Raw genomic sequence first — 27,188 nt, forward strand, 5'->3', positions numbered from 1 at the left:
AATATCATTAGTATACTGTAGAGAATATCATTAGTATACTGTAGAGAATATCATTAGTATACTGTAGAGAATATCATTAGTATACTGTAGAGAATATCATTAGTATACTGTAGAGAATATCATTAGTATACTGTAGAGAATATCATTAGTATACTGTAGAGAATATCATTAGTATACTGTAGAGAATATCATTAGTATACTGTAGAGAATATCATTAGTATACTTTAGAGAATCACTGTACCATCTAAACTGCTGTGAAATATATTTTCAATAACCAAAAATATTATATTTTCAGTTGTTTGAAGTTGGTGTACAGAACCGAAAGTAAAAGACTCAAAAACAGACATTGATGTAAGAACGGGAAGCATAGAAATAGTGCACGTAGAACAGCTCTACCGCTTCTTAGACTGGCTTTCAATTAGAATGACAGATCTATAACTCACATTTCTATGTGAATTTGGTTTGGTCGGCCAAAAAGGGAAATACTGCAGCTTTAATCGAGGAGAGTCGGTGAGGATGGACATGCTTGAAATGAGACGGTTTTCCTCCACTCGCATGTCATTAGGCTAATTACCTTTACAGAGGTGTATTCCTAAATAATGAAGTTGGTTGTGTAAGACATTTTATAGATAAAACCATTAGTAGCATATTGTTTTTTAATGTGTGCATGTTTTCTCATCTGAGTACCATCATGCAGTATGTTATTAACCCTGTCTCTCCCCTCAGCTCCAGGGCACCATCATGCAGTATGTTATTAACCCTGTCTCTCCCCTCAGCTCCAGGGCACCATCATGCAGTATGTTATTAACCCTGTCTCTCCCCTCAGCTCCAGGGCACCATCATGCAGTATGTTATTAACCCTGTCTCTCCCCTCAGCTCCAGGGCACCATCATGCAGTATGTTATTAACCCTGTCTCTCCCCTCAGCTCCAGGGCACCATCATGCAGTATGTTATTAACCCTGTCTCTCCCCTCAGCTCCAGGGCACCATCATGCAGTATGTTATTAACCCTGTCTCTCCCCTCAGCTCCAGGGCACCATCATGCAGTATGTTATTAACCCTGTCTCTCCCCTCAGCTCCAGGGCACCATCATGCAGTATGTGAAGACCCTGATGGAGGTGATGCCTAAGATTTGCCGTCTCCCGCGCCACGAGTACGGCTCGCCGGGTAAGTCCGGAGAGACAGGGAGCTCCCTTCAATGTCTGACAGATATTTACGTAATTAAAGGTTTTGGGAAGCCATTTAGAGTGTCCTTAATCGATCCGTTGATTTGTTTATCTGATGTAGCCGTCTCTCCTCCCTGCCAGGTATCCTGGAGTTCTTCCACCACCAGCTGAAGGACATAGTGGAGTACGCCGAGCTGAAGACCGTCTGCTTCCAGAACCTCAGGGAGGTGGGCAATGCTCTGCTCTTCTGTCTGCTCAGCGAACAGAGCATGGTAAGAACCACGACCCCAACACAGCTACACAACCACGACCCCAACACGTCTACACAACCTCACCCACAACATCTGAATAACCTTTTTTCACCAAGTACATTTAAAAACACTCAGAATGTTACCTGGTGATATGGTGCTGCTAGACAACATACTCAGAATGTTACCTGGTGATATGGTGCTGCTAGACAACATACTCAGAATGTTACCTGGTGATATGGTGCTGCTAGACAACATACTCAGAATGTTACCTGGTGATATGGTGCTGTTAGTGATAGACAACATACTCAGAATGCTACCTGGTGATATGGTGCTGCTAGACAACATACTCAGAATGTTACTTGGTGATATGGTGCTGTTAGACAACATACTCTGAATGTTACCTGGTGATATGGTGCTGTTAGTGATAGACAACATACTCAGAATGTTACCTGGTGATATGGTGCTGATAGACAACATACTCAGAATGTTACCTGGTGATATGGTGCTGTTAGTGATAGACACCATACTCAGAATGTTACCTGGTGATATGGTGCTGTTAGTGATAGACACCATACTCAGAATGTTACCTGGTGATATGGTGCTGCTAGACAACATACTCAGAATGTTACCTGGTGATATGGTACTGATAGACAACATACTCAGAATGTTACCTGGTGATATGGTGCTGCTAGACAACATACTCAGAATGTTACCTGGTGATATGGTACTGATAGACAACATACTCAGAATGTTACCTGGTGATATGGTGCTGTTAGACAACATACTCAGAATGTTACCTGGTGATATGGTGCTGATAGACAACATACTTAGAATGTTACCTGGTGATATCGTGCTGCTAGACAACATACTCAGAATGTTACCTGGTGATATGGTGCTGTTAGTGATAGACAACATACTCAGAATGTTACCTGGTGATATGGTGCTGTTAGACAACATACTCAGAATGTTACCTGGTGATATGGTGCTGCTAGACAACATACTCAGAATGTTACCTGGTGATATGGTGCTGCTAGACAACATACTCAGAATGTTACCTGGTGATATGGTGCTGCTAGACAACATACTCAGAATGTTACCTGGTGATATGGTGCTGTTAGATAACATACTCAGAATGTTACCTGGTGATATGGTGCTGTTAGTGTTAGACAACATACTCAGAATGTTACCTGGTGATATGGTGCTGTTAGTGATAGACAACATACTCAGATTGTTACCTGGTGATATGGTGCTGTTAGTGATAGACAACATACTCCGAATGTTACCTGGTGATATGGTGCTGTTAGACAACATACTCAGAATGTTACCTGGTGATATGGTGCTGATAGACAACATACTCAGAATGTTACCTGGTGATATGGTGCTGCTAGACAACATACTCAGAATGTTACCTGGTGATATGGTGCTGTTAGTGATAGACAACATACTCAGAATGTTACCTGGTGATATGGTGCTGTTAGTGATAGACAACATACTCAGAATGTTACCTGGTGATATGGTGCTGTTAGACAACATACTCAGAATGTTACCTGGTGATATGGTGCTGCTAGACAACATACTCAGAATGTTACCTGGTGATATGGTGCTGCTAGACAACATACTCAGAATGTTACCTGGTGATATGGTACTGCTAGACAACATACTCAGAATGCTACCTGGTGATATGGTACTGCTAGACAACATACTCAGAATGCTACCTGGTGATATGGTGCTGTTAGACAACATACTCAGAATGTTACCTGGTGATATGGTGCTGTTAGACAACATACTCGGAATGTTACCTGGTGATATGGTGCTGCTAAACAACATACTCAGAATGTTACCTGGTGATATGGTTCTGTTAGTGATAGACAACATACTCAGAATGTTACCTGGTGATATGGTGCTGTTAGTGATATACAACATACTCAGAATGTTACCCGGTGATATGGTGCTGCTAGACAACATACTCAGAATGTTACCTGGTGATATGGTGCTGCTAGACAACATACTCAGAATGTTACCTGGTGATATGGTGCTGCTAGACAACATACTCAGAATGTTACCTGGTGATATGGTGCTGCTAGTGATAGATAACGTACGCAGAATGTTACCTGGTGATATGGTGCTGTTAGACAACATACTCAGAATGTTACCTGGTGATATGGTGCTGTTAGACAACATACTCAGAATGTTACCAGGTGATATGGTGCTGTTAGACAACATACTCAGAATGTTACCTGGTGATATGGTGCTGCTAGACAACATACTCAGAATGTTACCTGGTGATATGGTGCTGTTAGTGATAGACAACATACTCAGAATGTTACCTGGTGATATGGTACTGATAGACAACATACTCAGAATGTTACCTGGTGATATGGTGCTGCTAGACAACATACTCAGAATGTTACCTGGTGATATGGTGCTGTTAGACAACATACTCAGAATGTTACCTGGTGATATGGTGCTGCTAGACAACATACTCAGAATGTTACCTGGTGATATGGTGCTGCTAGACAACATACTCAGAATGTTACCTGGTGATATGGTGCTGCTAGACAACATACTCAGAATGTTACCTGGTGATATGGTGCTGCTAGTGATAGACAACATACTCAGAATGTTACCTGGTGATATGGTGCTGCTAGTGATAGACAACATACTCAGAATGTTACCTGGTGATATGGTGCTGCTAGTGATAGACAACATACTCAGAATGTTACCTGGTGATATGGCGATAGACAACATTTACAGACAGCGGAGTTGAAACAGTTTCCATACATTATATACAGCTAGAGGAGAATTTAGCAATTTACGCTGACTATACAAAACATTAGGAACACCTGCTCTTTCCATGATAGACTGACCAGGTGAATGGGCAAGATAAAAGATTGAAAGGTGCACAGTGCAGAAATCGATCCGTCATTTCCTGGTTGCTAAAATTCTAATAGTTCACCTAATTTCAGTTTACTTGACAAAACAAGCAAGTATAGTGTAAAATCTAAACTGCTGTGAAGTATATTTTCAGTTGGTGTAAAAGACGCAAAAGATACATTTAAGAATGGGAAGCTCCCTTGAGTTCCCCAGGGGAGCGTAGGAGGACAGCGTGGTTCGAGTTCCCCAGGGGAGCGTAGGAGGACAGCGTGGTTCGAGTTCCCCAGGGGAGCGTAGGAAGACAGCGTGGTCCGAGTTCTCCAGGGGAGCGTAGGGGGACAGCGTGGTCCGAGTTCCCCAGGGGAGCGTAGGAGGACAGCGTGGTCCGAGTTCCCCAGGGGAGCGTAGGAGGACAGCGTGGTCCGAGTTCCCCAGGGGAGCGTAGGAGGACAGCGTGGTCCGAGTTCCCCAGGGGAGCGTGGTGGTCGGAGTTCCCCAGGGGAGCGTGGTGGTCGGAGTTCCCCAGGGGAGCGTGGTGGTCGGAGTTCCCCAGGGGAGCGTAGGAGGACAGCGTGGTCCGAGTTCTCCAGGGGAGCGTAGGGGGACAGCGTGGTGCAAGTTCCCCAGGGGAGCGTAGGAGGACAGCGTGGTCCGAGTTCTCCAGGGGAGCGTAGGGGAACAGCGTGGTGAAAGTTCCCCAGGGGAGCGTAGGAGGACAGCGTTGTCCGAGTTCCCCAGGGGAGCGTGGTGGTCGGAGTTCCCCAGGGGAGCGTAGGGGGACAGCGTGGTCCGAGTTCCCCAGGGGAGCGTAGGAGGACAGCGTGGTCCGAGTTCCCCAGGGGAGCGTAGGGGGACAGCGTGGTCCGAGTTCCCCAGGGGAGCGTAGGAGGACAGCGTGGTCCGAGTTCCCCAGGGGAACGTAGGTGGACAGCGTGGTTCGAGTTCCCCAGGGGAGCGTAGGAGGACAGCGTGGTTCGAGTTCCCCAGGGGAGCGTAGGGGGACAGCGTAGTCCGAGTTCCCCAGGGGAGCGTATGGGGACAGCGTGGTCCGAGTTCCCCAGGGGAGCGTAGGGGGACAGCGTGGTTCGAGTTCCCCAGGGGAGCGTAGGGGGACAGCGTGGTTCGAGTTCCCCAGGGGAGCGTAGGGGGACAGCGTGGTCCGAGTTCCCCAGGGGAGCGTAGGAGGACAGCGTGGTGCAAGTTCCCCAGGGGAGCGTAGGAGGACAGCGTGGTCCGAGTTCCCCAGGGGAGCGTAGGGGGACAGCGTGGTCCGAGTTCCCCAGGGGAGCGTAGGAGGACAGCGTGGTGCAAGTTCCCCAGGGGAGCGTAGGGGGACAGCGTGGTCCGAGTTCCCCAGGGGAGCGTAGGGGGACAGCGTGGTCCGAGTTCCCCAGGGGAGCGTAGGGGGACAGCGTGGTCCGAGTTCCCCAGGGGAGCGTAGGGGGACAGCGTGGTCCGAGTTCCCCAGGGGAGCGTAGGGGGACAGCGTGGTGCGAGTTCCCCAGGGGAGCGTAGGGGGACAGCGTGGTCCGAGTTCCCCAGGGGAGTGTAGGGGGACAGCGTGGTGCGAGTTCCCCAGGGGGTTTGTGTTTTAAACAATCTTCTCTTTCAGTCTCAGGAGGAGGTGTGTGACCTGCTACATGCAGCACCATTCCAGAACATTCTTCCCAGGGTCCATGTCAAGGGTAAGACTGTCTGTCTGTCTGTCTGTCTGTGTGTCTGTGTGGATCAGTGACTCTGTTGTCTCTTGTCATTGTAGAGGGTGAACGTCTTGATGCCAAGATGAAACGTCTGGAGGCTAAATACACAGCCCTGCACCTGGTTCCCCTGATAGAACGCCTGGGAACCCCACAGGTACCATCACACTGCCTTAGTTAACACCAGCCCTGCACCTGGGAACCATCACACTGCCTTAGTTAACACCAGCCCTGCACCTGGGAACCATCACACTGCCTTAGTTAACACCAGCCCTGCACCTGGGAACCATCACACTGCCTTAGTTAACACCAGCCCTGCACCTGGGAACCATCACACTGCCTTAGTTAACACCAGCCCTGCACCTGGTAACCATCACACTGCCTTAGTTAACACCAGCCCTGCACCTGGGAACCATCACACTGCCTTAGTTAACACCAGCCCTCCACCTGGTAACCATCACACTGCCTTAGTTAACACCAGCCCTGCACCTGGTAACCATCACACTGCCTTAGTTAACACCAGCCCTGCACCTGGTAACCATCACACTGCCTTAGTTAACACCAGCCCTGCACCTGGGAACCATCACACTGCCTTAGTTAACACCAGCCCTCCACCTGGTAACCATCACACTGCCTTAGTTAACACCAGCCCTCCACCTGGTAACCATCACACTGCCTTAGTTAACACCAGCCCTGCACCTGGTAACCATCACACTGCCTTAGTTAACACCAGCCCTGCACCTGGTAACCATCACACTGCCTTAGTTAACACCAGCCCTGCACCTGGTAACCATCACACTGCCTTAGTTAACACCAGCCCTGCACCTGGTAACCATCACACTGCCTTAGTTAACACCAGCCCTGCACCTGGTAACCATCACACTGCCTTAGTTAACACCAGCCCTGCACCTAGTAACCATCACACTGCCTTAGTTAACACCAGCCCTGCACCTGGTAACCATCACACTGCCTTAGTTAACACCAGCCCTGCACCTGGTAACCATCACACTGCCTTAGTTAACACCAGCCCTGCACCTGGTAACCATCACACTGCCTTAGTTAACACCAGCCCTGCACCTGGTAACCATCACACTGCCTTAGTTAACACCAGCCCTGCACCTGGTAACCATCACACTGCCTTAGTTAACACCAGCCCTGCACCTGGTAACCATCACACTGCCTTAGTTAACACCAGCCCTGCACCTGGTAACCATCACACTGCCTTAGTTAACACCAGCCCTGCACCTGGTAACCATCACACTGCCTTAGTTAACACCAGCCCTGCACCTGGGAACCATCACACTGCCTTAGTTAACACCAGCCCTGCACCTGGTAACCATCACACTGCCTTAGTTAACACCAGCCCTCCACCTGGTAACCATCACACTGCCTTAGTTAACACCAGCCCTCCCTCTTCCCCCCCATTTTCTCTCTCTTCCCCCCACCCTTTCTCCCCCCTCCCCCTCTTTTTCTCCCCCCTCTCTTCCACTGTAGCAAATAGCCATTACCCGTGAAGGTGACCTGCTGACCAAAGAGCGTCTGTGCTGTGGCCTGTCCATGTTCGAGGTCATCCTGACACGCGTCCGCGGTTTCCTGGACGACCCCATCTGGCGCGGCCCGTTGCCCAGCAACGGCGTGATGCACGTGGACGAGTGTGTGGAGTTCCACCGGCTGTGGAGCGCCATGCAGTTTGTTTACTGCATCCCTGTCGGAGCTCACGAGTTCACCGTGGAGTGAGTAGTGACACATCGGTCTAGAAGGATCTCTGAGGGGTTTACACTGCTCTTTATGGAGGGGGTTTACACTGCTCTGTATGGAGAGGGTTTACACTGCTCTGTATGTAGGGGGTTTACACTGCTCTGTATGGAGGGGGTTTACACTGCTCTGTATGGAGGGGGTTTACACTGCTCTGTATGGAGGGGGTTTACACTGCTCTGTATGGAGGGGGTTTACACTGCTCTGTATGGAGGGGGTTTACACTGCTCTGTATGGAGGGGGTTTACACTGCTCTGTATGGAGGGGGTTTACACTGCTCTGTATGGAGGGGGTTTACACTGCTCTGTATGGAGGGGGTTTACACTGCTCTGTATGGAGGGGGTTTACACTGCTCTGTATGGAGGGGGTTTACACTGCTCTGTATGGAGGGGGTTTACACTGCTCTGTATGGAGGGGGTTTACACTGCTCTGTATGGAGGGGGTTTACACTGCTCTGTATGGAGGGGGTTTACACTGCTCTGTATGTAGGGGGTTTACAATGCTCTGTATGGGGGGTGATCTCTGAGGGGTTTACACTGCTCTGTTGGGGGGTGATCTCTGAGGGTTACGCTGCTCTGTATGGGGGTTTACAATGCTCTGTATGTAGAGGGTACACTGCTCTGTATGTGGGGGTTTACACTGCTCTGTATGGAGGGGTTTCACTGCTCTAGGGGGGGTTTACAATGCTCTGTATAGAGGGGGGTGATCTCTGAGGGGTTTACGCTGCTCTGTATGGAGGGGGTTTACACTGCTCTGTATGAGGGGGTTTACATGCTCTGTATGAGGGGGTTTACATGCTCTGGAGGGGGTTTACGCTGCTCTGTATAGAGGGGGTTTACAATGCTCTGTATGTAGGGGGTTTACACTGCTCTGTATGGAGGGGGTTTACACTGCTCTGTATGGAGGGGGTTTACACTGCTCTGTATGGAGGGGGTTTACAATGCTCTGTATAGAGGGGGGTGATCTCTGAGGGGTTTACACTGCTCTGTATGGAGGGGGTTTACACTGCTCTGTATGGAGGGGGTTTACACTGCTCTGTATGTAGGGGGTTTACAATGCTCTGTATGGAGGGGGTTTACACTGCTCTGTATGGAGGGGGTTTACACTGCTCTGTATGTAGGGGGTTTACAATGCTCTGTATGGAGGGGGTTTACACTGCTCTGTATGGAGGGGGTTTACACTGCTCTGTATGTAGGGGGTGATCTCTGAGGGGTTTACAATGCTCTGTATAGAGGGGGGTGATCTCTGAGGGGTTTACACTGCTTTGTATAGAGGGGGGTGATCTCTGAGTGGTTTACGCTGTTCTGTATAGAGGGGAGTGATCTCTGAGTGGTTTACGCTGTTCTGTATAGAGGGGAGTGAGTAGTGAAAACAATATTAAAAACAATATAAAAAAATAGGAAAATACGGCGTCCGAAATTACCGATTTCCGATTGTTATGAAAACTTGAAATCGGCACTAATTAAATCGGCCATTCCAGGCAGTGTTTCGGGGACGGTCTCCACTGGGCTGGGTATATAACCTGTGTTGTATTTTCCAGGCAGTGTTTCGGGGATGGTCTCCACTGGGCTGGGTATATAACCTGTGTTGTATTTTCCAGGCAGTGTTTCGGGGACGGTCTCCACTGGGCTGGGTATATAACCTGTGTTGTATTTTCCAGGCAGTGTTTCGGGGATGGTCTCCACTGGGCTGGGTATATAACCTGTGTTGTATTTTCCAGGCAGTGTTTCGGGGACGGTCTCCACAGGGCTGGGTATATAACCTGTATTGTATTTTCCAGGCAGTGTTTCGGGGACGGTCTCCACTGGGCTGGGTGTATAACCTGTATTGTATTTTCCAGGCAGTGTTTCGGGGACGGTCTCCACTGGGCTGGGTATATAACCTGTGTTGTATTTTCCAGGCAGTGTTTCGGGGACGGTCTCCACTGGGCTGGGTATATAACCTGTGTTGTATTTTCCAGGCAGTGTTTCGGGGACGGTCTCCACTGGGCTGGGTATATAACCTGTGTTGTATTTTCCAGGCAGTGTTTCGGGGACGGTCTCCACAGGGCTGGGTATATAACCTGTGTTGTATTTTCCAGGCAGTGTTTCGGGGACGGTCTCCACTGGGCTGGGTGTATGATCATCTCCCTACTGGGTCAACAGAGACGCTTTGACATCCTGGACTTCAGCTATCACCTGCTGAAGGTGCAGAAACACGATGGAAAGGATGAGATCATCAAGAGTGTGGTGAGTGGAGGGGTCAGGGGTCAGCTACACTAGAACCGTCACAGACCCCAAACAGCTGGGTTGTTTGTATGTCATTAGCACAAGTGGTTCTTAGTGAATACACCCATGGGTGTCATGTTTAGGGTAATCTCTTGCCAGACGGTCTTTTAGATCCGGTCAAAAAACAATGATTTATTACATCATTGGCCTGAATAATGTCTCTCCTTCCTCAGCCTCTTAAAAAGATGGTGGACAGAATCCACAAGTTCCAGGTTCTCAACGACGAGATCTACGCCATTCTGAACAAGTACCTGAAGTCAGGCGATGGGGAAAATATGCCTGTGGAGCATGTCCGGTGTTTCCAGCCTCCTATCCACCAATCCCTGGCCAGCAACTGAGATTATTGGATGATGAACCTGTCAGTGTTTAACTAAACACAAAGGATGCATCTCAACTGTTTTATATAACTGCACTACATAGTGAGTAGGGTGCCTTTTTGGACACATTTATCAAATATTCTTCCACCTTTTAAAGCAGCAGTGGCCCATGAGACGAAGAGGGTCCAACTTTCCTTACATACTGTTTGTTAGGATGATTATTGTGCCTTAAAATCAATCGCTGTGTTTCATACATCTAGAACACTGTATAGACCAGGGAATGACTCGATTTATTTCAGGGGTTTGGGGATATCGTTGTTGAACAGTAGCCTGTATTCAATGAAGGGGAATGGGACAGAGTAGAGTATATTTGGTGTTAAACATTTTCATGCTAAAAACCTGAAATCTGTAAAAGGAACCAAGTTTCTTAATGATAAAGCATTTATCCACTTTGTGTTGGAATTATTTTAATCATTTTTTCATTCAATAAATATGTAACAAATATCTGCTTCTTGAGGGCATTTTATGTAAAAGATACAACAAAAAGTTGATGGTGATTTTCGATAACTCTTCGGAACAAGTCTCAGGTTACGTTCCAAATGACCCCCTATTCCCTACGTAGTGCACTACTTGTGACCAGATCCCTATGGGTAGTGCACACTACTTGTGACCAGATCCCTATGGGTAGTGCACTACGTAGGGACTAGGTTGCCACGTGGGACTGATCCATATCGACCTGCCAAACCCAGAACTGGAGCCAGATTTAAAAATCAGACCTGGGATCTCCCTCAAGAATATTACAAAAACAAAAGCTGTTGATTTGTAGAAGGAAACTCTGTGCATGTTTAAATACAGAATGTATAACAGAATAATAGAATATTGCCAGCTTCAGAGGAAGGGACGACCCCCTGTCTTCTCCACGGAGTCGGATATCCCGAGGGAAGAGATGCACCCCTTTTATTCAGAGAACAGAAGGTAAATCTAATCCAAGTACAATCAGTTGGTCCATCCAAGTCAAGAGTTGATTGTTTTAATATGTTAAAAAAAAACGAAATATAAAAAATAAAAATAAATCCACACCAGTGTAGTCCTAGGGTAGAATCCCAAATAGCACCCTACCCTCTATATAGTGCACTAGTTTTAACCAGAGTAGAGCACTATAAAGGGAAAAGGATGCTATTTGGGATGTAATCCTGGTCAGTCGGGGGGGGGCGCAGGACCAGGTAGTTAGCTAGTTCCTCTAAGAGGCGGTCAGTAGGATGGGGGGGACGGACGCAGGACCAGGTGAGTTAGCTAGTTCCTCTAAGAGGCGGTCAGTAGGGGGGGGACGCAGGACCAGGTAGGTAGCTAGTTCCTCTAAGAGGCGGTCAGTAGGATGGGGGGGGGGGACGCAGGACCAGGTGAGTTAGCTAGTTCCTCTAAGAGGCGGTCAGTAGGGGGGGGACGCAGGACCAGGTAGGTAGCTAGTTCCTCTAAGAGGCGGTCAGTAGGATGGGGGGGGGGGACGCAGGACCAGGTGAGTTAGCTAGTTCCTCTAAGAGGCGGTCAGTAGGATGGGGGGGGGGGGCGCAGGACCAGGACTAGCCAGCTAGGCTGTCATGGCACCATTTCTCCTGGACAGGCTGTCAAACGGCAGGCCCACCTCCCTCTCCTCCAGGTCCCTCTCCGTGGAGTCATTGTGCAGCAGTTCGTAGCTGCCGTGTGTTGCCACTCCGTTAGCTGCCGGCCCGGGCCTCTCGTCCTTCCTGATGGACACAGCCAACGTGGACAGGCTCACATTAAGGTCCTTAAAGGCATGGAGCAGAAAGATACCAACTATAATGGTCAGGAACCCACTCAGAGTCCCGATAACATCAGCAGAGGCCATGTGCTCCCACTCCTTGAAGAGGATGGCAGAGCAGGAGAGGACTGAGGTGGTGAAAAACACGTAGTAGATGGGTGTGACCAGGGAGGTGTTGAAGATATCCAGAGCCTTGTTCAGGTAGTTGATCTGTGTGGAGACGCAGGCCACCAGCCCGAGCAGTAACACCCAGGCTAAAGGGTTCCCCACCACGGGCCTCCCAGCTATGGCCTCTTTGATGGCGATGCCCAACCCCTTCACACACGACACAGACAGAGCTCCAATCACAGAGCAGATGGTAATATACACCATGATGTTGGTCTGGCCGTGCCGAGGGCCCACCACCACGATGAAGATGAGCGCTACGATGATGACGAAGGTGGCAAACACCAGGAAACCTGAGGGAGACAGAGGATGGCTTAGCTCACAGGAAGTTAAACAGAAGAGTCTGAAGTTAGTCATTAGAGGAGAGTATAAAGTCCCAGCCTCAAACCACTTCCTCCAAAGAGCTTTAAGAGGAAGCAGCTTTTCAGAATACAGTAACTCATGTAGTCGAGGGGAGGGTTTGTCCGGTACCGACCTGGGTCCACCAGTTTCCGAGCCATGTGGTCCAGACTGTTGATCTCTTCCTCCTGAGGGGCGTGGATCACCATGGTAGTAGAGCCCAAGATACTGAGCAGACAGCCCAGCTTCCCGTGCAGGTTCAGACGCTCTGTCAGGAAGTACGAGGACAGCACCGCACTGCAGCAAAACATAGAAAACACAGTTATATTACAGTAACACAGTGAACCTAAAATACAGAACAGTAACACAGTTATATTACAGTAACAGTTATATTACAGTAACACGGTTATATTACAGTAACACAGTGAACCTAAAATACAGAACAGTAACAGTTATATTACAGTAACACAGTTAACCTAAAATACAGAACAGTAACACAGTTATATTACAGTAACACAGTTAACCTAAAATACAGAACCGTAACAGTTATATTACAGTAACAGTTATTACAGTAACATTACAGTAACACAGTTATTACAGTAACATTACAGTAACACAGTTATATTACAGTAACACAGTTATATTACAGTAACACAGTTACTTATTTTAGGTCTGCTGAGCGCAAACTTGAAAGTTGTGCAACTTCCAGCGTGCGTTTTACTGTGAACACTGAGGCTGTACCCGCTTTAAGTTACAGTTTTACTGTGAACACTGAGGCTGCACCCGCTTTAAGTTACAGTTTTACTGTGAACACTGAGGCTGCACCCGCTTTAAGTTACAGTTTTAACAGTGGTCAAGTAGGCTACTGTGGCTATTTGATAATGTAGGCCTACCAGAGTGGCCTAACATCAAAAACAATGGAAGAAAATGCATCCCATAACATGTTAACATGGAAATAGCTGTTCTATCATTCAGCCTACAGTAGCAGCCAATGTGTGGTGTTTCAATGTAGACCTACATTCCATGAGACTTTAGAAAACAACATGCAGGGCTTGACATTAACCTGTTTATCCACTTGTCCTTCAGACAAGGAGGTGACTGACAATGTTGTTTGATGCAAGACACTGCATCATTATTTCCATAACATTACAGAGAATTAGACTAATCATGCTACCCTCTGCCTATTGGCTACTTAGCTTATTCAAGCCCGTCTCAAAATACAACACTGCCACTTTAAGACAAACAAAAAAAAAACTTTACCTGACTGGCTTTTCAAAGATGTCTAGAAATGTGCTCTTGTGTTAAACAGCCACTTCCTCGTTGCTGACTACAAATGATCCATAACTGGGCTAATAACTCACTAACTAGCAACGGACATGAACAAACGTGCACACACGGCTACATGTAGCGCTCACTTTGACCTCAAAACAAGTACAACTATGCATGACCACTCATGCTGTAAACATAGTCCAGTTCACAATGAATGGCACAGAGCCATATATGGCAATGGTCTATTTGCATATAGGACTACTGCAGATCTGATTGGTTATACGAGCTGAGTCAGGCGTGTCAAAGCTGTAGAATCCTGAGTTCTTCCTACAACAAAATCTCTTGCATAGTTCGTTTGGTTTCGGTATGTTGCATTAAAAGTGGCTGATATTGCATTGATTTGATCACAGTTGCCACAGTAAAGGAAAACGTTGAATCTTCACTCCGTGGGCAGATACAGTATTTCTATTTCGCGGCAGTCTCAGGGAACATTGGTTATAACCTCAAATACAGTACCGCGACACAATTATAACTTAAAATACAGTACCGCGACACAATTATAACCTAAAATACAGTACCGCAACACAATTATAACCTAAAATACAGTACCGCGACACAATTATAACCTAAAATACAGTACCGCAACACAATTATAACCTAAAATACAGTACCGCGACACAATTATAACCTAAAATACAGTACCGCAACACAATTATTACCTAAAATACAGTACCGCGACACAATTATAACCTAAAATACAGTACCGCAACACAATTATTACCTAAAATACAGTACCGCGACACAATTATAACCTAAAATACAGTACAGCAACACAATTATAACTTAAAATACAGTACCGCAACACAATTATAACCTAAAATACAGTACCGCGACACAATTATAACCTAAAATACAGTACCGCAACACAATTATAACCTAAAATACAGTACCGCGACACAATTATAACCTAAAATACAGTACCGCAACACAATTATTACCTAAAATACAGTACCGCGACACAATTATAACCTAAAATACAGTACCGCAACACAATTATAACCTAAAATACAGTACCGCAACACAATTATAACCTAAAATACAGTACCGCAACACAATTATTACCTAAAATACAGTACCGCAACACAATTATTACCTAAAATACAGTACCGCAACACAATTATAACCTAAAATACAGTACCGCGACACAATTATAACCTAAAATACAGTACCGCGACACAATTATAACCTAAAATACAGTACCGCGACACAATTATAACCTAAAATACAGTACCGCAACACAATTATAACCTAAAATACAGTACCGCGACACAATAACTTAAAATACAGTACCGCAACACAATTATAACCTAAAATACAGTACCGCGACACAATTATAACCTAAAATACAGTACCGCAACACAATTATAACCTAAAATACAGTACCGCGACACAATTATAACCTAAAATACAGTACCGCAACACAATTATTACCTAAAATACAGTACCGCGACACAATTATAACCTAAAATACAGTACCGCAACACAATTATAACCTAAAATACAGTACCGCAACACAATTATAACCTAAAATACAGTACCGCAACACAATTATTACCTAAAATACAGTACCGCAACACAATTATTACCTAAAATACAGTACCGCAACACAATTATAACCTAAAATACAGTACCGCGACACAATTATAACCTAAAATACAGTACCGCGACACAATTATAACCTAAAATACAGTACCGCGACACAATTATAACCTAAAATACAGTACCGCAACACAATTATAACCTAAAATACAGTACCGCGACACAATAACTTAAAATACAGTACCGCAACACAATTATAACCTAAAATACAGTACCGCGACACAATTATAACCTAAAATACAGTACCGCAACACAATTATAACCTAAAATACAGTACCGCGACACAATAACCTAAAATACAGTACCGCAACACAATTATAACCTAAAATACAGTACCACACTGCAATGAGATGAAGCATTACATCAAACTCACAGCACCACACTGTACTAACATACACTGGACAAAAATAAACACAACAGTTGGTCTCATGTTTCATGAGCTGAAATAAAAGATCCCAGAAAAGTTCCGTATGCACAAAAATGCTTATTTCTCAAATAATCTGCACAAATGTTTACATCCCTGTTAGTGAGCATTTCTCCTTTGCCAAGATAATCCATCCACCTGACAGGTGTGGCATGTCAAGAAGCTGATTAAACAGCATGATCATTACACAGGTGCTCCTTCTGCTGGGGACAATAAAAGGCCACTCTTAAAATGTGCAGGTGTCACACAACACAATGCCACAGATGTTTTGACACAGTGTGCAATTGGCATGCTGACTGCAGGAATGTCCACCAGAGCTGTTGCCAGATCATTTTGTTAATTTCTCTACCATAAGCCGCCTCCAACGCCATTTTAGAGAATTTGGCAGCATCTCCAACCGGCCTCACAACCGCAGACTAATTTCTGAACAAACTGTCAGAATCCCTCTCAGGGAAGCTCATCTGTATGCTCGTCGACCTCACCAGGGTCTTGACCTGACTGCAGTTCGGCATCGTAACCCGACTTCAGTGGGCAGATGGCCACTGGCACTTTGGAGAAGTGTATTCTTCACAATGAATCCCGATTTCAGCTGTACTGGGCAGATGACAGACCGTGTGGGCGAGCGGTTTGCTGATGTCAACGTTGTGAACAGAGTGCCCCATGGTGGTGGGGGGGTTATGGTATGGGGCAGGCATAAACTGCAGACAACAAACACAATTGCATTTTATCATTGGTAATTTGAATGCACAGAGATACCGTGATGAGATCCTGAGGCCCGTTGTCCTGCCATTCATCCACCTCCATCACCTCATGTTTCAGCATGATAACGCACGGTTCCATGTCTCAAGGATCTGTACACAATTCCTGGAAGCTGAAAATGTCCCAGTTCTTCCATGACCTACATACTCAACAGACATGTCACCCGTTGAGCATGCTCGGAATGCTCTGGATGGACGTGTACAACAGTGTGTTCCAGTTCCCTCCAATATCCAGGAACTTCACAGCCATTGAAGAGGAGTTGGACAACATTCCACAGGCCACAATCAACAGCCTGATCAACTCTATGCAAAGGAGATGTGTCACGCCGCATAAGGCAAATGGTGGTCACACCAGATACTGACTGGTTTTCTGATCCACACCCCTACCTGTTTAAAGGTATCTGTGACCAACAGATGCATATCTGTATTCCCAGTCATGTGAAATCTATAGATTAGGGGCTAATTCATTTATATCAATTGACTGATTTCCTGTAACTACTGTAACTCAGTAAAATTCACACACCTGGTACACACACACACACACACACACACACACACACACACACACTTGCATACACACACACCCACACACACACACACACACACACACACACACGGTTCAGTCATTCACACACCTGGTACACACCTGGTACACACACACACACACACACACACACACACACACACACACACACACACACACACGGTTCAGTCATTCACACACCTGGTACAACTTCACACTGAGAGCCCCCAGAGGGGTGACCTACCTGACCAGCACACTGAGGAGTGACCTACCTGACCAGCACACTGAGGGGTGACCTACCTGACCAGCACACTGAGGGCCCCCAGAGGGGTGACCTACCTGACCAGCACACTGAGGGCCCCCAGAGGGGTGACCTACCTGACCAGCACACTGAGGGCCCCCAGAGGGGTGACCTACCTGACTAGCACACTGAGGGCCCCCAGAGGGGTGACCTACCTGACCAGCACACTGAGGGCCCCCAGAGGGGTGACCTACCTGACCAGCACACTGAGGAGTGACCTACCTGACCAGCACACTGAGGGGTGACCTACCTGACCAGCACACTGAGGGCCCCCAGAGGGGTGACATACCTGACCAGCACACTGAGGGCCCCCAGAGGGGTGACCTACCTGACCAGCACACTGAGGGCCCCCAGAGGGGTGACCTACCTGACTAGCACACTGAGGGCCCCCAGAGGGGTGACCTACCTGACCAGCACACTGAGGGCCCCCAGAGGGGTGACCTACCTGACCAGCACACTGAGGAGTGACCTACCTGACCAGCACACTGAGGGGTGACCTACCTGACCAGCACACTGAGGGCCCCCAGAGGGGTGACATACCTGACCAGCACACTGAGGGGTGACCTACCTGACCAGCACACTGAGGGGTGACCTACCTGACCAGCACACTGAGGGCCCCCAGAGGGGTGACATACCTGACCAGCACACTGAGGGGTGACCTACCTGACCAGCACACTGAGGGGTGACATACCTGACCAGCACACTGAGGGGTGACATACCTGACCAGCACACTGAGGGGTGACCTACCTGACCAGCACACTGAGGGGTGACATACCTGACCAGCACACTGAGGGGTGACCTACCTGACCAGCACACTGAGGGGTGACCTACCTGACCAGCACACTGAGGGGTGACCTACCTGACCAGCACACTGAGGGGTGACCTACCTGACCAGCACACTGAGGGGTGACCTACCTGACCAGCACACTGAGGGCCCCCAGAGGGGTGACCTACCTGACCAGCACACTGAGGGCCCCCAGAGGGGTGACCTACCTGACCAGCACACTGAGGGCCCCCAGAGGGGTGACCTACCTGACTAGCACACTGAGGGCCCCCAGAGGGGTGACCTACCTGACCAGCACACTGAGGGCCCCCAGAGGGGTGACCTACCTGACCAGCACACTGAGGAGTGACCTACCTGACCAGCACACTGAGGGGTGACCTACCTGACCAGCACACTGAGGGCCCCCAGAGGGGTGACATACCTGACCAGCACACTGAGGGGTGACCTACCTGACCAGCACACTGAGGGCCCCCAGAGGGGTGACATACCTGACCAGCACACTGAGGGGTGACCTACCTGACCAGCACACTGAGGGGTGACATACCTGACCAGCACACTGAGGGGTGACATACCTGACCAGCACACTGAGGGGTGACCTACCTGACCAGCACACTGAGGGGTGACATACCTGACCAGCACACTGAGGGGTGACATACCTGACCAGCACACTGAGGGGTGACCTACCTGACCAGCACACTGAGGGGTGACCTACCTGACCAGCACACTGAGGGGTGACCTACCTGACCAGCACACTGAGGGGTGACCTACCTGACCAGCACACTGAGGGCCCCCAGAGGGGTGACCTACCTGACCAGCACACTGAGGGGTGACATACCTGACCAGCACACTGAGGGGTGACATACCTGACCAGCACACTGAGGGGTGACCTACCTGACCAGCACACTGAGGGGTGACATACCTGACCAGCACACTGAGGGGTGACATACCTGACCAGCACACTGAGGGGTGACATACCTGACCAGCACACTGAGGGGTGACATACCTGACCAGCACACTGAGGGGTGACATACCTGACCAGCACACTGAGGGGTGACCTACCTGACCAGCACACTGAGGGGTGACCTACCTGACCAGCACACTGAGGGGTGACCTACCTGACCAGCACACTGAGGGGTGACCTACCTGACCAGCACACTGAGGGGTGACATACCTGACCAGCACACTGAGGGGTGACCTACCTGACCAGCACACTGAGGGGTGACCTACCTGACCAGCACACTGAGGGGTGACCTACCTGACCAGCACACTGAGGGCCCCCAGAGGGGTGACCTACCTGACCAGCACACTGAGGAGTGACCTACCTGACCAGCACACTGAGGGGTGACCTACCTGACCAGCACACTGAGGGCCCCCAGAGGGGTGACATACCTGACCAGCACACTGAGGGGTGACCTACCTGACCAGCACACTGAGGGGTGACCTACCTGACCAGCACACTGAGGGGTGACCTACCTGACCAGCACACTGAGGGGTGACCTACCTGACCAGCACACTGAGGGCCCCCAGAGGGGTGACGAGAGTAGCAGGAGCGAAGGCATACGCTGCAAAGTTAGCCCCTTCACCAGCCGCCACTGTGAAAACACACAGAACAGGAACACAAGCCGACATATTTATATTTTACCAGGTAAGTTGACTTGAGAACAGAACGACCTGAGGAACAGGGGGATATAGAAACTGAGGTGAACTGAATCACATATTAAGAGGAACATTTTATCCATAGTCCTCACTTACTTGATAATAAGCCAGCCCACCAGAGACATTCTTTAAGATATGCGTGTCCGCCTTGTCCTAGACAAAGACAAAAAACAAGTTCAGTAGCTAGCAACATTTCAGATCACTAGCTTTAATTAGTTACTCAAACATTCTCATGTGTGTTCAATAAAAAATGTCCTGCAGTCACACCATATAAACCACTGAGACAGTTCAACTCTAGGGCGCTATGGTAACAACCAGGGTGACACTGTAGGTTTATCAACAGTACACTTTGACCCTGTATGACACTAGCTGCATGTGTCCTTTCTGCTTGTTGCTGGGCTGTGTCCCAAATAACAGTGCACTACCTCTATGGGCCCTGGTCAACAGTAGAGCACTACCCCTATGGGCCCTGGTCAACAGTAGAGCACTACCTCTACGGGCCCTGGTCAACAGTAGAGCACTACCCCTACGGGCCCTGGTCAACAGTAGAGCACTACCTCTACGGGCCCTGGTCAACAGTAGAGCACTACCCCTACGGGCCCTGGTCAACAGTAGAGCACTACCTCTACGGGCCCTGGTCAACAGTAGAGCACTACCTCTACGGGCCCTGGTCAACAGTAGAGCACTACCTCTACGGGCCCTGGTCAACAGTAGAGCACTACCTCTATGGGCCCTGGTCAACAGTAGAGCACTACCTCTATGGGCCCTGGTCAACAGTAGAGCACTACCTCTATGGGCCCTGGTCAACAGTAGAGCACTACCTCTATGGGCCCTGGTCAACAGTAGAGCACTACCTTCTATGGGCCCTGGTCAACAGTAGAGCACTACCTTCTATGGGCCCTGGTCAACAGTAGAGCACTACCTTCTATGGGCCCTGGTCAACAGTAGAGCACTACCGTCTATGGGCCCTGGTCAACAGTAGAGCACTACCTTCTATGGGCCCTGGTCAACAGTAGAGCACTACCTCTATGGGCCCTGGTCAACAGTAGAGCACTACCTCTATGGGCCCTGGTCAACAGTAGAGCACTACCTCTATCGGCCCTGGTCAACAGTAGAGCACTACCTTCTATGGGTCCTGGTCAACAGTAGAGCACTACCTCTACGGGCCCTGGTCAACAGTAGAGCACTACCTCTACGGGCCCTGGTCAACAGTAGAGCACTACCTCTACGGGCCCTGGTCAACAGTAGAGCACTACCTACTGGACGCTAGTTAATGATTGGGTGTGTATATAGAAGGCAAGGTGCAGCAGAGAGTCTACTAGTTAATGATTGGGTGTGTATATAGAAGGCAAGGTGCAGCAGAGAGTCTACTAGTTAATGATTGGGTGTGTATATAGAAGGCAAGGTGCAGCAGAGAGTCTACTAGTTAATGATTGGGTGTGTATATAGAAGGCAAGGTGCAGCAGAGAGTCTACTAGTTAATGATTGGGTGTGTATATAGAAGGCAAGGTGCAGCAGAGAGTCTACTAGTTAATGATTGGGTGTGTATATAGAAGGCAAGGTGCAGCAGAGAGTCTACTAGTTAATGATTGGGTGTGTATATAGAAGGCAAGGTGCAGCAGAGAGTCTACTAGTTAATGATTGGGTGTGTATATAGAAGGCAAGGTGCAGCAGAGAGTCTACTAGTTAATGATTGGGTGTGTATATAGAAGGCAAGGTGCAGCAGAGAGTCTACTAGTTAATGATTGGGTGTGTATATAGAAGGCAAGGTGCAGCAGAGAGTCTACTAGTTAATGATTGGGTGTGTATATAGAAGGCAAGGTGCAGCAGAGAGTCTACTAGTTAATGATTGGGTGTGTATATAGAAGGCAAGGTGCAGCAGAGAGTCTACTAGTTAATGATTGGGTGTGTATATAGAAGGCAAGGTGCAGCAGAGAGTCTACTAGTTAATGATTGGGTGTGTATATAGAAGGCAAGGTGCAGCAGAGAGTCTACTAGTTAATGATTGGGTGTGTATATAGAAGGCAAGGTGCAGCAGAGAGTCTACTAGTTAATGATTGGGTGTGTATATAGAAGGCAAGGTGCAGCAGAGAGTCTACTAGTTAATGATTGGGTGTGTATATAGAAGGCAAGGTGCAGCAGAGAGTCTACTAGTTAATGATTGGGTGTGTATATAGAAGGCAAGGTGCAGCAGAGAGTCTACTAGTTAATGATTGGGTGTGTATATAGAAGGCAAGGTGCAGCAGAGAGTCTACTAGTTAATGATTGGGTGTGTATATAGAAGGCAATGTGCAGCAGAGAGTCTACTAGTTATTGATTGGGTGTGTATATAGAAGGCAAGGTGCAGCAGAGAGTCTACTAGTTAATGATTGGGTGTGTATATAGAAGGCAAGGTGCAGCAGAGAGTCTACTAGTTAATGATTGGGTGTGTATATAGAAGGCAAGGTGCAGCAGAGAGTCTACTAGTTAATGAGTGGGTGTGTGTATATAGAAGGCAAGGTGCAGCAGAGAGTCTACTAGTTAATGATTGGGTGTGTATATAGAAGGCAAGGTGCAGCAGAGAGTCTACTAGTTAATGATTGGGTGTGTATATAGAAGGCAAGGTGCAGCAGAGAGTCTACTAGTTAATGATTGGGTGTTTATATAGAAGGCATGGTGCAGCAGAGAGTCTACTAGTTAATGATTGGGTGTGTATATAGAAGGCAAGGTGCAGCAGAGAGTCTACTAGTTAATGATTGGGTGTGTATATAGAAGGCAAGGTGCAGCAGAGAGCCTACTAGTTAATGATCGGGTGTGTATATAGAAGGCAAGGTGCAGCAGAGAGTCTACTAGTTAATGATTGGGTGTGTATATAGAAGGCAAGGTGCAGCAGAGAGTCTACTAGTTAATGATTGGGTGTGTATATAGAAGGCAAGGTGCAGCAGAGAGTCTACTAGTTAATGATTGCTGTGTGTAATAAAAGCCAAAGGGTGACAAACTAATCAAGTGTTCAACTCTGCCGCACCCTTCTGCATCTTAGCACCAGTCAGTTACTACCACATTCTAACCTGAACTCACAAGACAAGTTGTCAACAATTCCATTCACACCCATTTACACAGCCACACCTGGCAGATCGGTAAGATAGTCATGTGTGAATTGGAAATGTTTTGTTTTTTTTGCATATCCCAACTCCCCCTGAGACACCCTCTGTGAGGGCTCATGGCCAGCCATTATCCCACCCCTCTCTGAGAGGGCTCATGGCCAGCCATTATCCCACCCCTCTCAGAGAGGGCTCATGGCCAGCCATTATCCCACCCCTCTCTGAGAGGGCTCATGGCCAGCCATTATCCCACCCCTCTCTGAGAGGGCTCATGGCCAGCCATTATCCCACCCCTCTCTGAGAGGGCTCATGGCCAGCCATTATCCCACCCCTCTCTGAGAGGGCTCATGGCCAGCCATTATCCCACCCCTCTCTGAGAGGGCTCATGGCCAGCCATTATCCCACCCCTCTCTGAGAGGGCTCATGGCCAGCCATTATCCCACCCCTCTCTGAGAGGGCTCATGGCCAGCCATTATCCCACCCCTCTCTGAGAGGGCTCATGGCCAGCCATTATCCCACCCCTCTCTGAGAGGGCTCATGGCCAGCCATTATCCCACCCCTCTCTGAGAGGGCTCATGGCCAGCCATTATCCCACCCCTCTCTGAGAGGGCTCATGGCCAGCCATTATCCCACCCCTCTCTGAGAGGGCTCATGGCCAGCCATTATCCCACCCCTCTCTGAGAGGGCTCATGGCCAGCCATTATCCCACCCCTCAGAGAGGGCTCATGGCCAGCCATTATCCCACCCCTCAGAGAGGGCTCATGGCCAGCCATTATCCCACCCCTCTCTGAGAGGGCTCATGGCCAGCCATTATCCCACCCCTCTCTGAGAGGGCTCATGGCCAGCCATTATCCCACCCCTCTCTGAGAGGGCTCATGGCCAGCCATTATCCCACCCCTCTCTGAGAGGGCTCATGGCCAGCCATTATCCCACCCCTCTCTGAGAGGGCTCATGGCCAGCCATTATCCCACCCCTCTCTGAGAGGGCTCATGGCCAGCCATTATCCCACCCCTCTCTGAGAGGGCTCATGGCCAGCCATTATCCCACCCCTCTCTGAGAGGGCTCATGGTCAGCCATTATCCCACCCCTCTGTGAGGGCTCATGGTCAGACATTATCCCACCCCTCTGTGAGGGCTCATGGTCAGCCATTATCCCACCCCTCAGAGGGCTCATGGCCAGCCATTATCAACGGCGACCCTGGAGCAATTAGGGTTAAGCACAGATTTTTTTCACCGGCTCAGGGATTTGAACTAGCAACCTTTCGGTTACTGTCCAAATGCTCTAACAGCTAGGCTACCTGCCACCCATCTATGCGTACAGTACATATACACAAGAAGACCTGCTCTCTTCATCTCTTTCTCAAATGTACAAATTCAACCAAACGATACTGTGTACTCTACTTTAACATGTTAGTCATTTAGTAGACACTCTTATCCAGAGCAGCAGTTGGTGACTGAACATAAACATGACCTTACCTGCTCTGCACTGTCCCTTCCTGGCCAGGCGGAGTAGTCCTTTCTTCTTGAGGATGAAGCTTCCTCCTATGAAGATGCTGGAGCTGATGGCTAGTCCCAGGCCGATGTAGAAATCATACTTCCCTCTGTCCTGGCCCATGGTGACGCTGGATGAGTTGTTCGTACTGTTTGTTACATTGACCACAAGACACAGGAGTTGCTGACCAGCTGAACACTTGTCACCAACCTGTGACACCACTACCTTCAGTATGAAAGCAAAACGACACAAGACAAACAAAATATTAAACTCATACATCAATGTACCTTGGAAATAATGTCCTTACTACGACTGTGATATGTTGCCTCACCTAGCTTTAAGACGAATGCACTAAGTTGCTCGGGATAAAAGTGTCTGCTAAATTATAAATGTAAATTGTAATCAATTTGCCTAGGTAAATGTACCTAAAGTTTACAACTGTTAGTAATTCAATTGTAGAATCTGATTCCTACCAGTTAGGCTAACTTACCATTTCGACAAGTTAAATCAGAGTGAACAACCCTGATCCAAAATAGTTGGTTCCGTTATAGAAATGGCACATTGACAATCCGTATACTAGGTAGACCAAACCCTGTCTACCACTTCCGCAACCTGTACTCATGTGAATTCAATGAGTCAAGAATTCAGTTAGTGACTAAGATTGCAGTAATCAAATATCTAATGTGGCGCTGCAAAACCCATAAAACCTCAGGCCAAGACAATGTTACTGTCATGAAATACCGGTTGTCATTCAAACCTGCACAATGAAAACAATAACATGATCTGATTTGTGAGGCGCTTCAGGAGATTTGTGTTCATATGATAACTAGCTATTGTAGCTAGCTAACGTTCACTGGCATGGTTATTGCAAACGTAACGTTAGCCAGCTAGCTAATTAGGCAACTAGTTAGCTAAATTACTAACTTCAATTTCCTAGCATCGCTATCAGTTTACTAACTAGCATAGCTATCATTTTGAGATTAAGCTCAAGCCTTCTTGTTGTCCACCTCAGAGTCAGATCAAAACTAGCTAGCTTGTTAGCATAAGGGCTAACGTGCCCTAAATCGGTTGGTAATTGTACCAGTTAGCTAGCTATGTGAAAATCTGCGGCCAAATAACTAACTAGCAAGCTGGCATGATATCGTAAACATGAATATCATATGTATGTTTCCATGCGAAATACCTGGTAAAAGATCCCTGGTTTTCCCAGGAAAACAGTGGTAGTTAGCTAGCTATGTGATAAATAGCAAGTTATAGCTATGTAGCTCTATCATTTTGTTACGACCTAATTTGAAGGTAAGGTTGACGCGGTCCGCCCACACATGGTGAAAGGGCGATTCTTCACGCATGCGTACAAATAGGTCCTGAGAAGTTCCTCGTTCTACCGGAAATTCTCTAGATTAATATTTTAGTGATCACTTTAATAAAAAAGTGCCCTATTTGATTGCCACATTCTAAATGGACTGTTACACCTTGAAATGTTTTCAAGCACTTTTAACTAAGCCTAGCCCACATACAGCTTAGTGAAATGTTCTTGTCAGTCTTATCGTATCATGCTGTATCGTATCATACTGTATCGTTTCATACTGTATCGTATCATGCTGTATCGTATCATACTGTATCGTATCATACTGTATCATACTGTATTGTATCATACTGTATCATACTGTATTGTATCATACTGTATCATATCATACTGTATCGTATCATACCGTATCATGCTGTATCGTATCATACTGTATTGTATCATGCTGTATCGTATCATACTGTATCATATCATACCGTATCGTATCATACCGTATCATACCGCGGCAGGGTAGCCTAGTGGTTAGAGCGTTGGACTAGTAAATGAAAGGTTGCAAGTTCAAATCCCCGAGCTGACAAGGTACAAATCTGTCGTTCTGCCCCTGAACAAGGCAGTTAACCCACTGTTCCTAGGCCCTCATTGAAAATAAGAATTTGTTCTTAACTGACTTGCCTAGTTAAATAAAGGTAAAATATCATACTCTTATCGTAACATACTGTATTTATATGTAAAACACCAAATAAAGTTGTTCTGATATTCAACAAACAGTGCTTCTTCAGAGCTGCAATAACACACATCAAAATATAATAAACTACAGTTATTGAATTAGTGAGAATAATATCTAACATTACCTGCAGAGATACAACCAAAATGTTGTTCCACTTTTCTCTCCAGCCTTTGTGAGTCCTAAGACCCAACGTGACAAAAAAAAGAGTCCCAGATCCCCCGCCACACAACATGCACTGTTGTGACTGTCTAGAATGACTCTCTAAATAATTCAATGGCCCACGATGCTTGTGTGAATAGGCAAAGTTCTACGGTTTTACAAATGAACCGAATGGTCAGTGGACATGAAGGGACTGAAGACTTTAAAATAATAAAATGTTATTTTGGTACAGTTTCTCACAAAGAGGACGTGTGGGTAGCGGTTATAACCTGTTATGTGTGTGTTAGACCACATAATCTGATCCACATATTTATAAGGTCTGCTGTAGTGAAATGACTAAGTGGTTCAACTCCTCTCCCCCGCGAAGGGAAAGGGGATACGTAGTCAGTTGCAACACAGAATGCATTTAACCCTCTCTGAATAAGAGATGCACGGGAGAT

The 27,188-nt window shown here is 47.6% G+C and overlaps 2 protein-coding genes across 7 annotated transcripts in view; one reads left to right on the forward strand and one right to left on the reverse strand.

Annotated features, from left to right (window-relative positions):
• Nucleotides 1-10,831, forward strand: part of LOC139539378 (cytoplasmic FMR1-interacting protein 1 homolog) — a 107,169-nt gene extending 96,338 nt beyond the window's left edge. For all 4 annotated transcript variants that reach the window (XM_071342253.1, XM_071342255.1, XM_071342254.1 and 1 more), the window contains 7 exons: nucleotides 1,077-1,167; nucleotides 1,308-1,438; nucleotides 5,904-5,976; nucleotides 6,051-6,145; nucleotides 7,483-7,721; nucleotides 9,824-9,971; nucleotides 10,184-10,831. In XM_071342253.1, the coding sequence (XP_071198354.1) occupies nucleotides 1,077-1,167; nucleotides 1,308-1,438; nucleotides 5,904-5,976; nucleotides 6,051-6,145; nucleotides 7,483-7,721; nucleotides 9,824-9,971; nucleotides 10,184-10,348 (942 nt within the window). In that variant the 3' untranslated portion in view covers nucleotides 10,349-10,831. The remainder of the gene's footprint in view (nucleotides 1-1,076; nucleotides 1,168-1,307; nucleotides 1,439-5,903; nucleotides 5,977-6,050; nucleotides 6,146-7,482; nucleotides 7,722-9,823; nucleotides 9,972-10,183) is intronic.
• LOC139539379 (magnesium transporter NIPA2-like) lies at nucleotides 10,778-25,893 on the reverse strand. 3 transcript variants are annotated; one of them, XM_071342259.1, is made up of 6 exons: nucleotides 25,740-25,893; nucleotides 24,541-24,704; nucleotides 20,082-20,138; nucleotides 19,831-19,921; nucleotides 12,748-12,908; nucleotides 10,778-12,565 (listed from the first exon to the last, which is right to left on the reverse strand). In XM_071342259.1, the coding sequence occupies exons 2-6, from the start codon at nucleotides 24,677-24,679 to the stop codon at nucleotides 11,916-11,918; spliced, it is 1,098 nt and encodes a 365-aa protein (XP_071198360.1). In that variant the 5' UTR covers nucleotides 24,680-24,704; nucleotides 25,740-25,893; the 3' UTR covers nucleotides 10,778-11,915. The 3 variants fall into 3 exon arrangements, with proteins under 3 accessions (XP_071198360.1, XP_071198359.1, XP_071198358.1); XM_071342258.1 differs by having other exon boundaries at nucleotides 24,541-24,781; XM_071342257.1 differs by lacking the exon at nucleotides 25,740-25,893 and adding an exon at nucleotides 25,047-25,696 and having other exon boundaries at nucleotides 24,541-24,781.
• Between the last annotated feature and the right edge of the window lie 1,295 nt (nucleotides 25,894-27,188).

This window comes from Salvelinus alpinus, chromosome 15 (assembly GCF_045679555.1).
Source record: "Salvelinus alpinus chromosome 15, SLU_Salpinus.1, whole genome shotgun sequence".
In the NCBI taxonomy this organism is placed as follows: domain Eukaryota; kingdom Metazoa; phylum Chordata; class Actinopteri; order Salmoniformes; family Salmonidae; genus Salvelinus; species Salvelinus alpinus.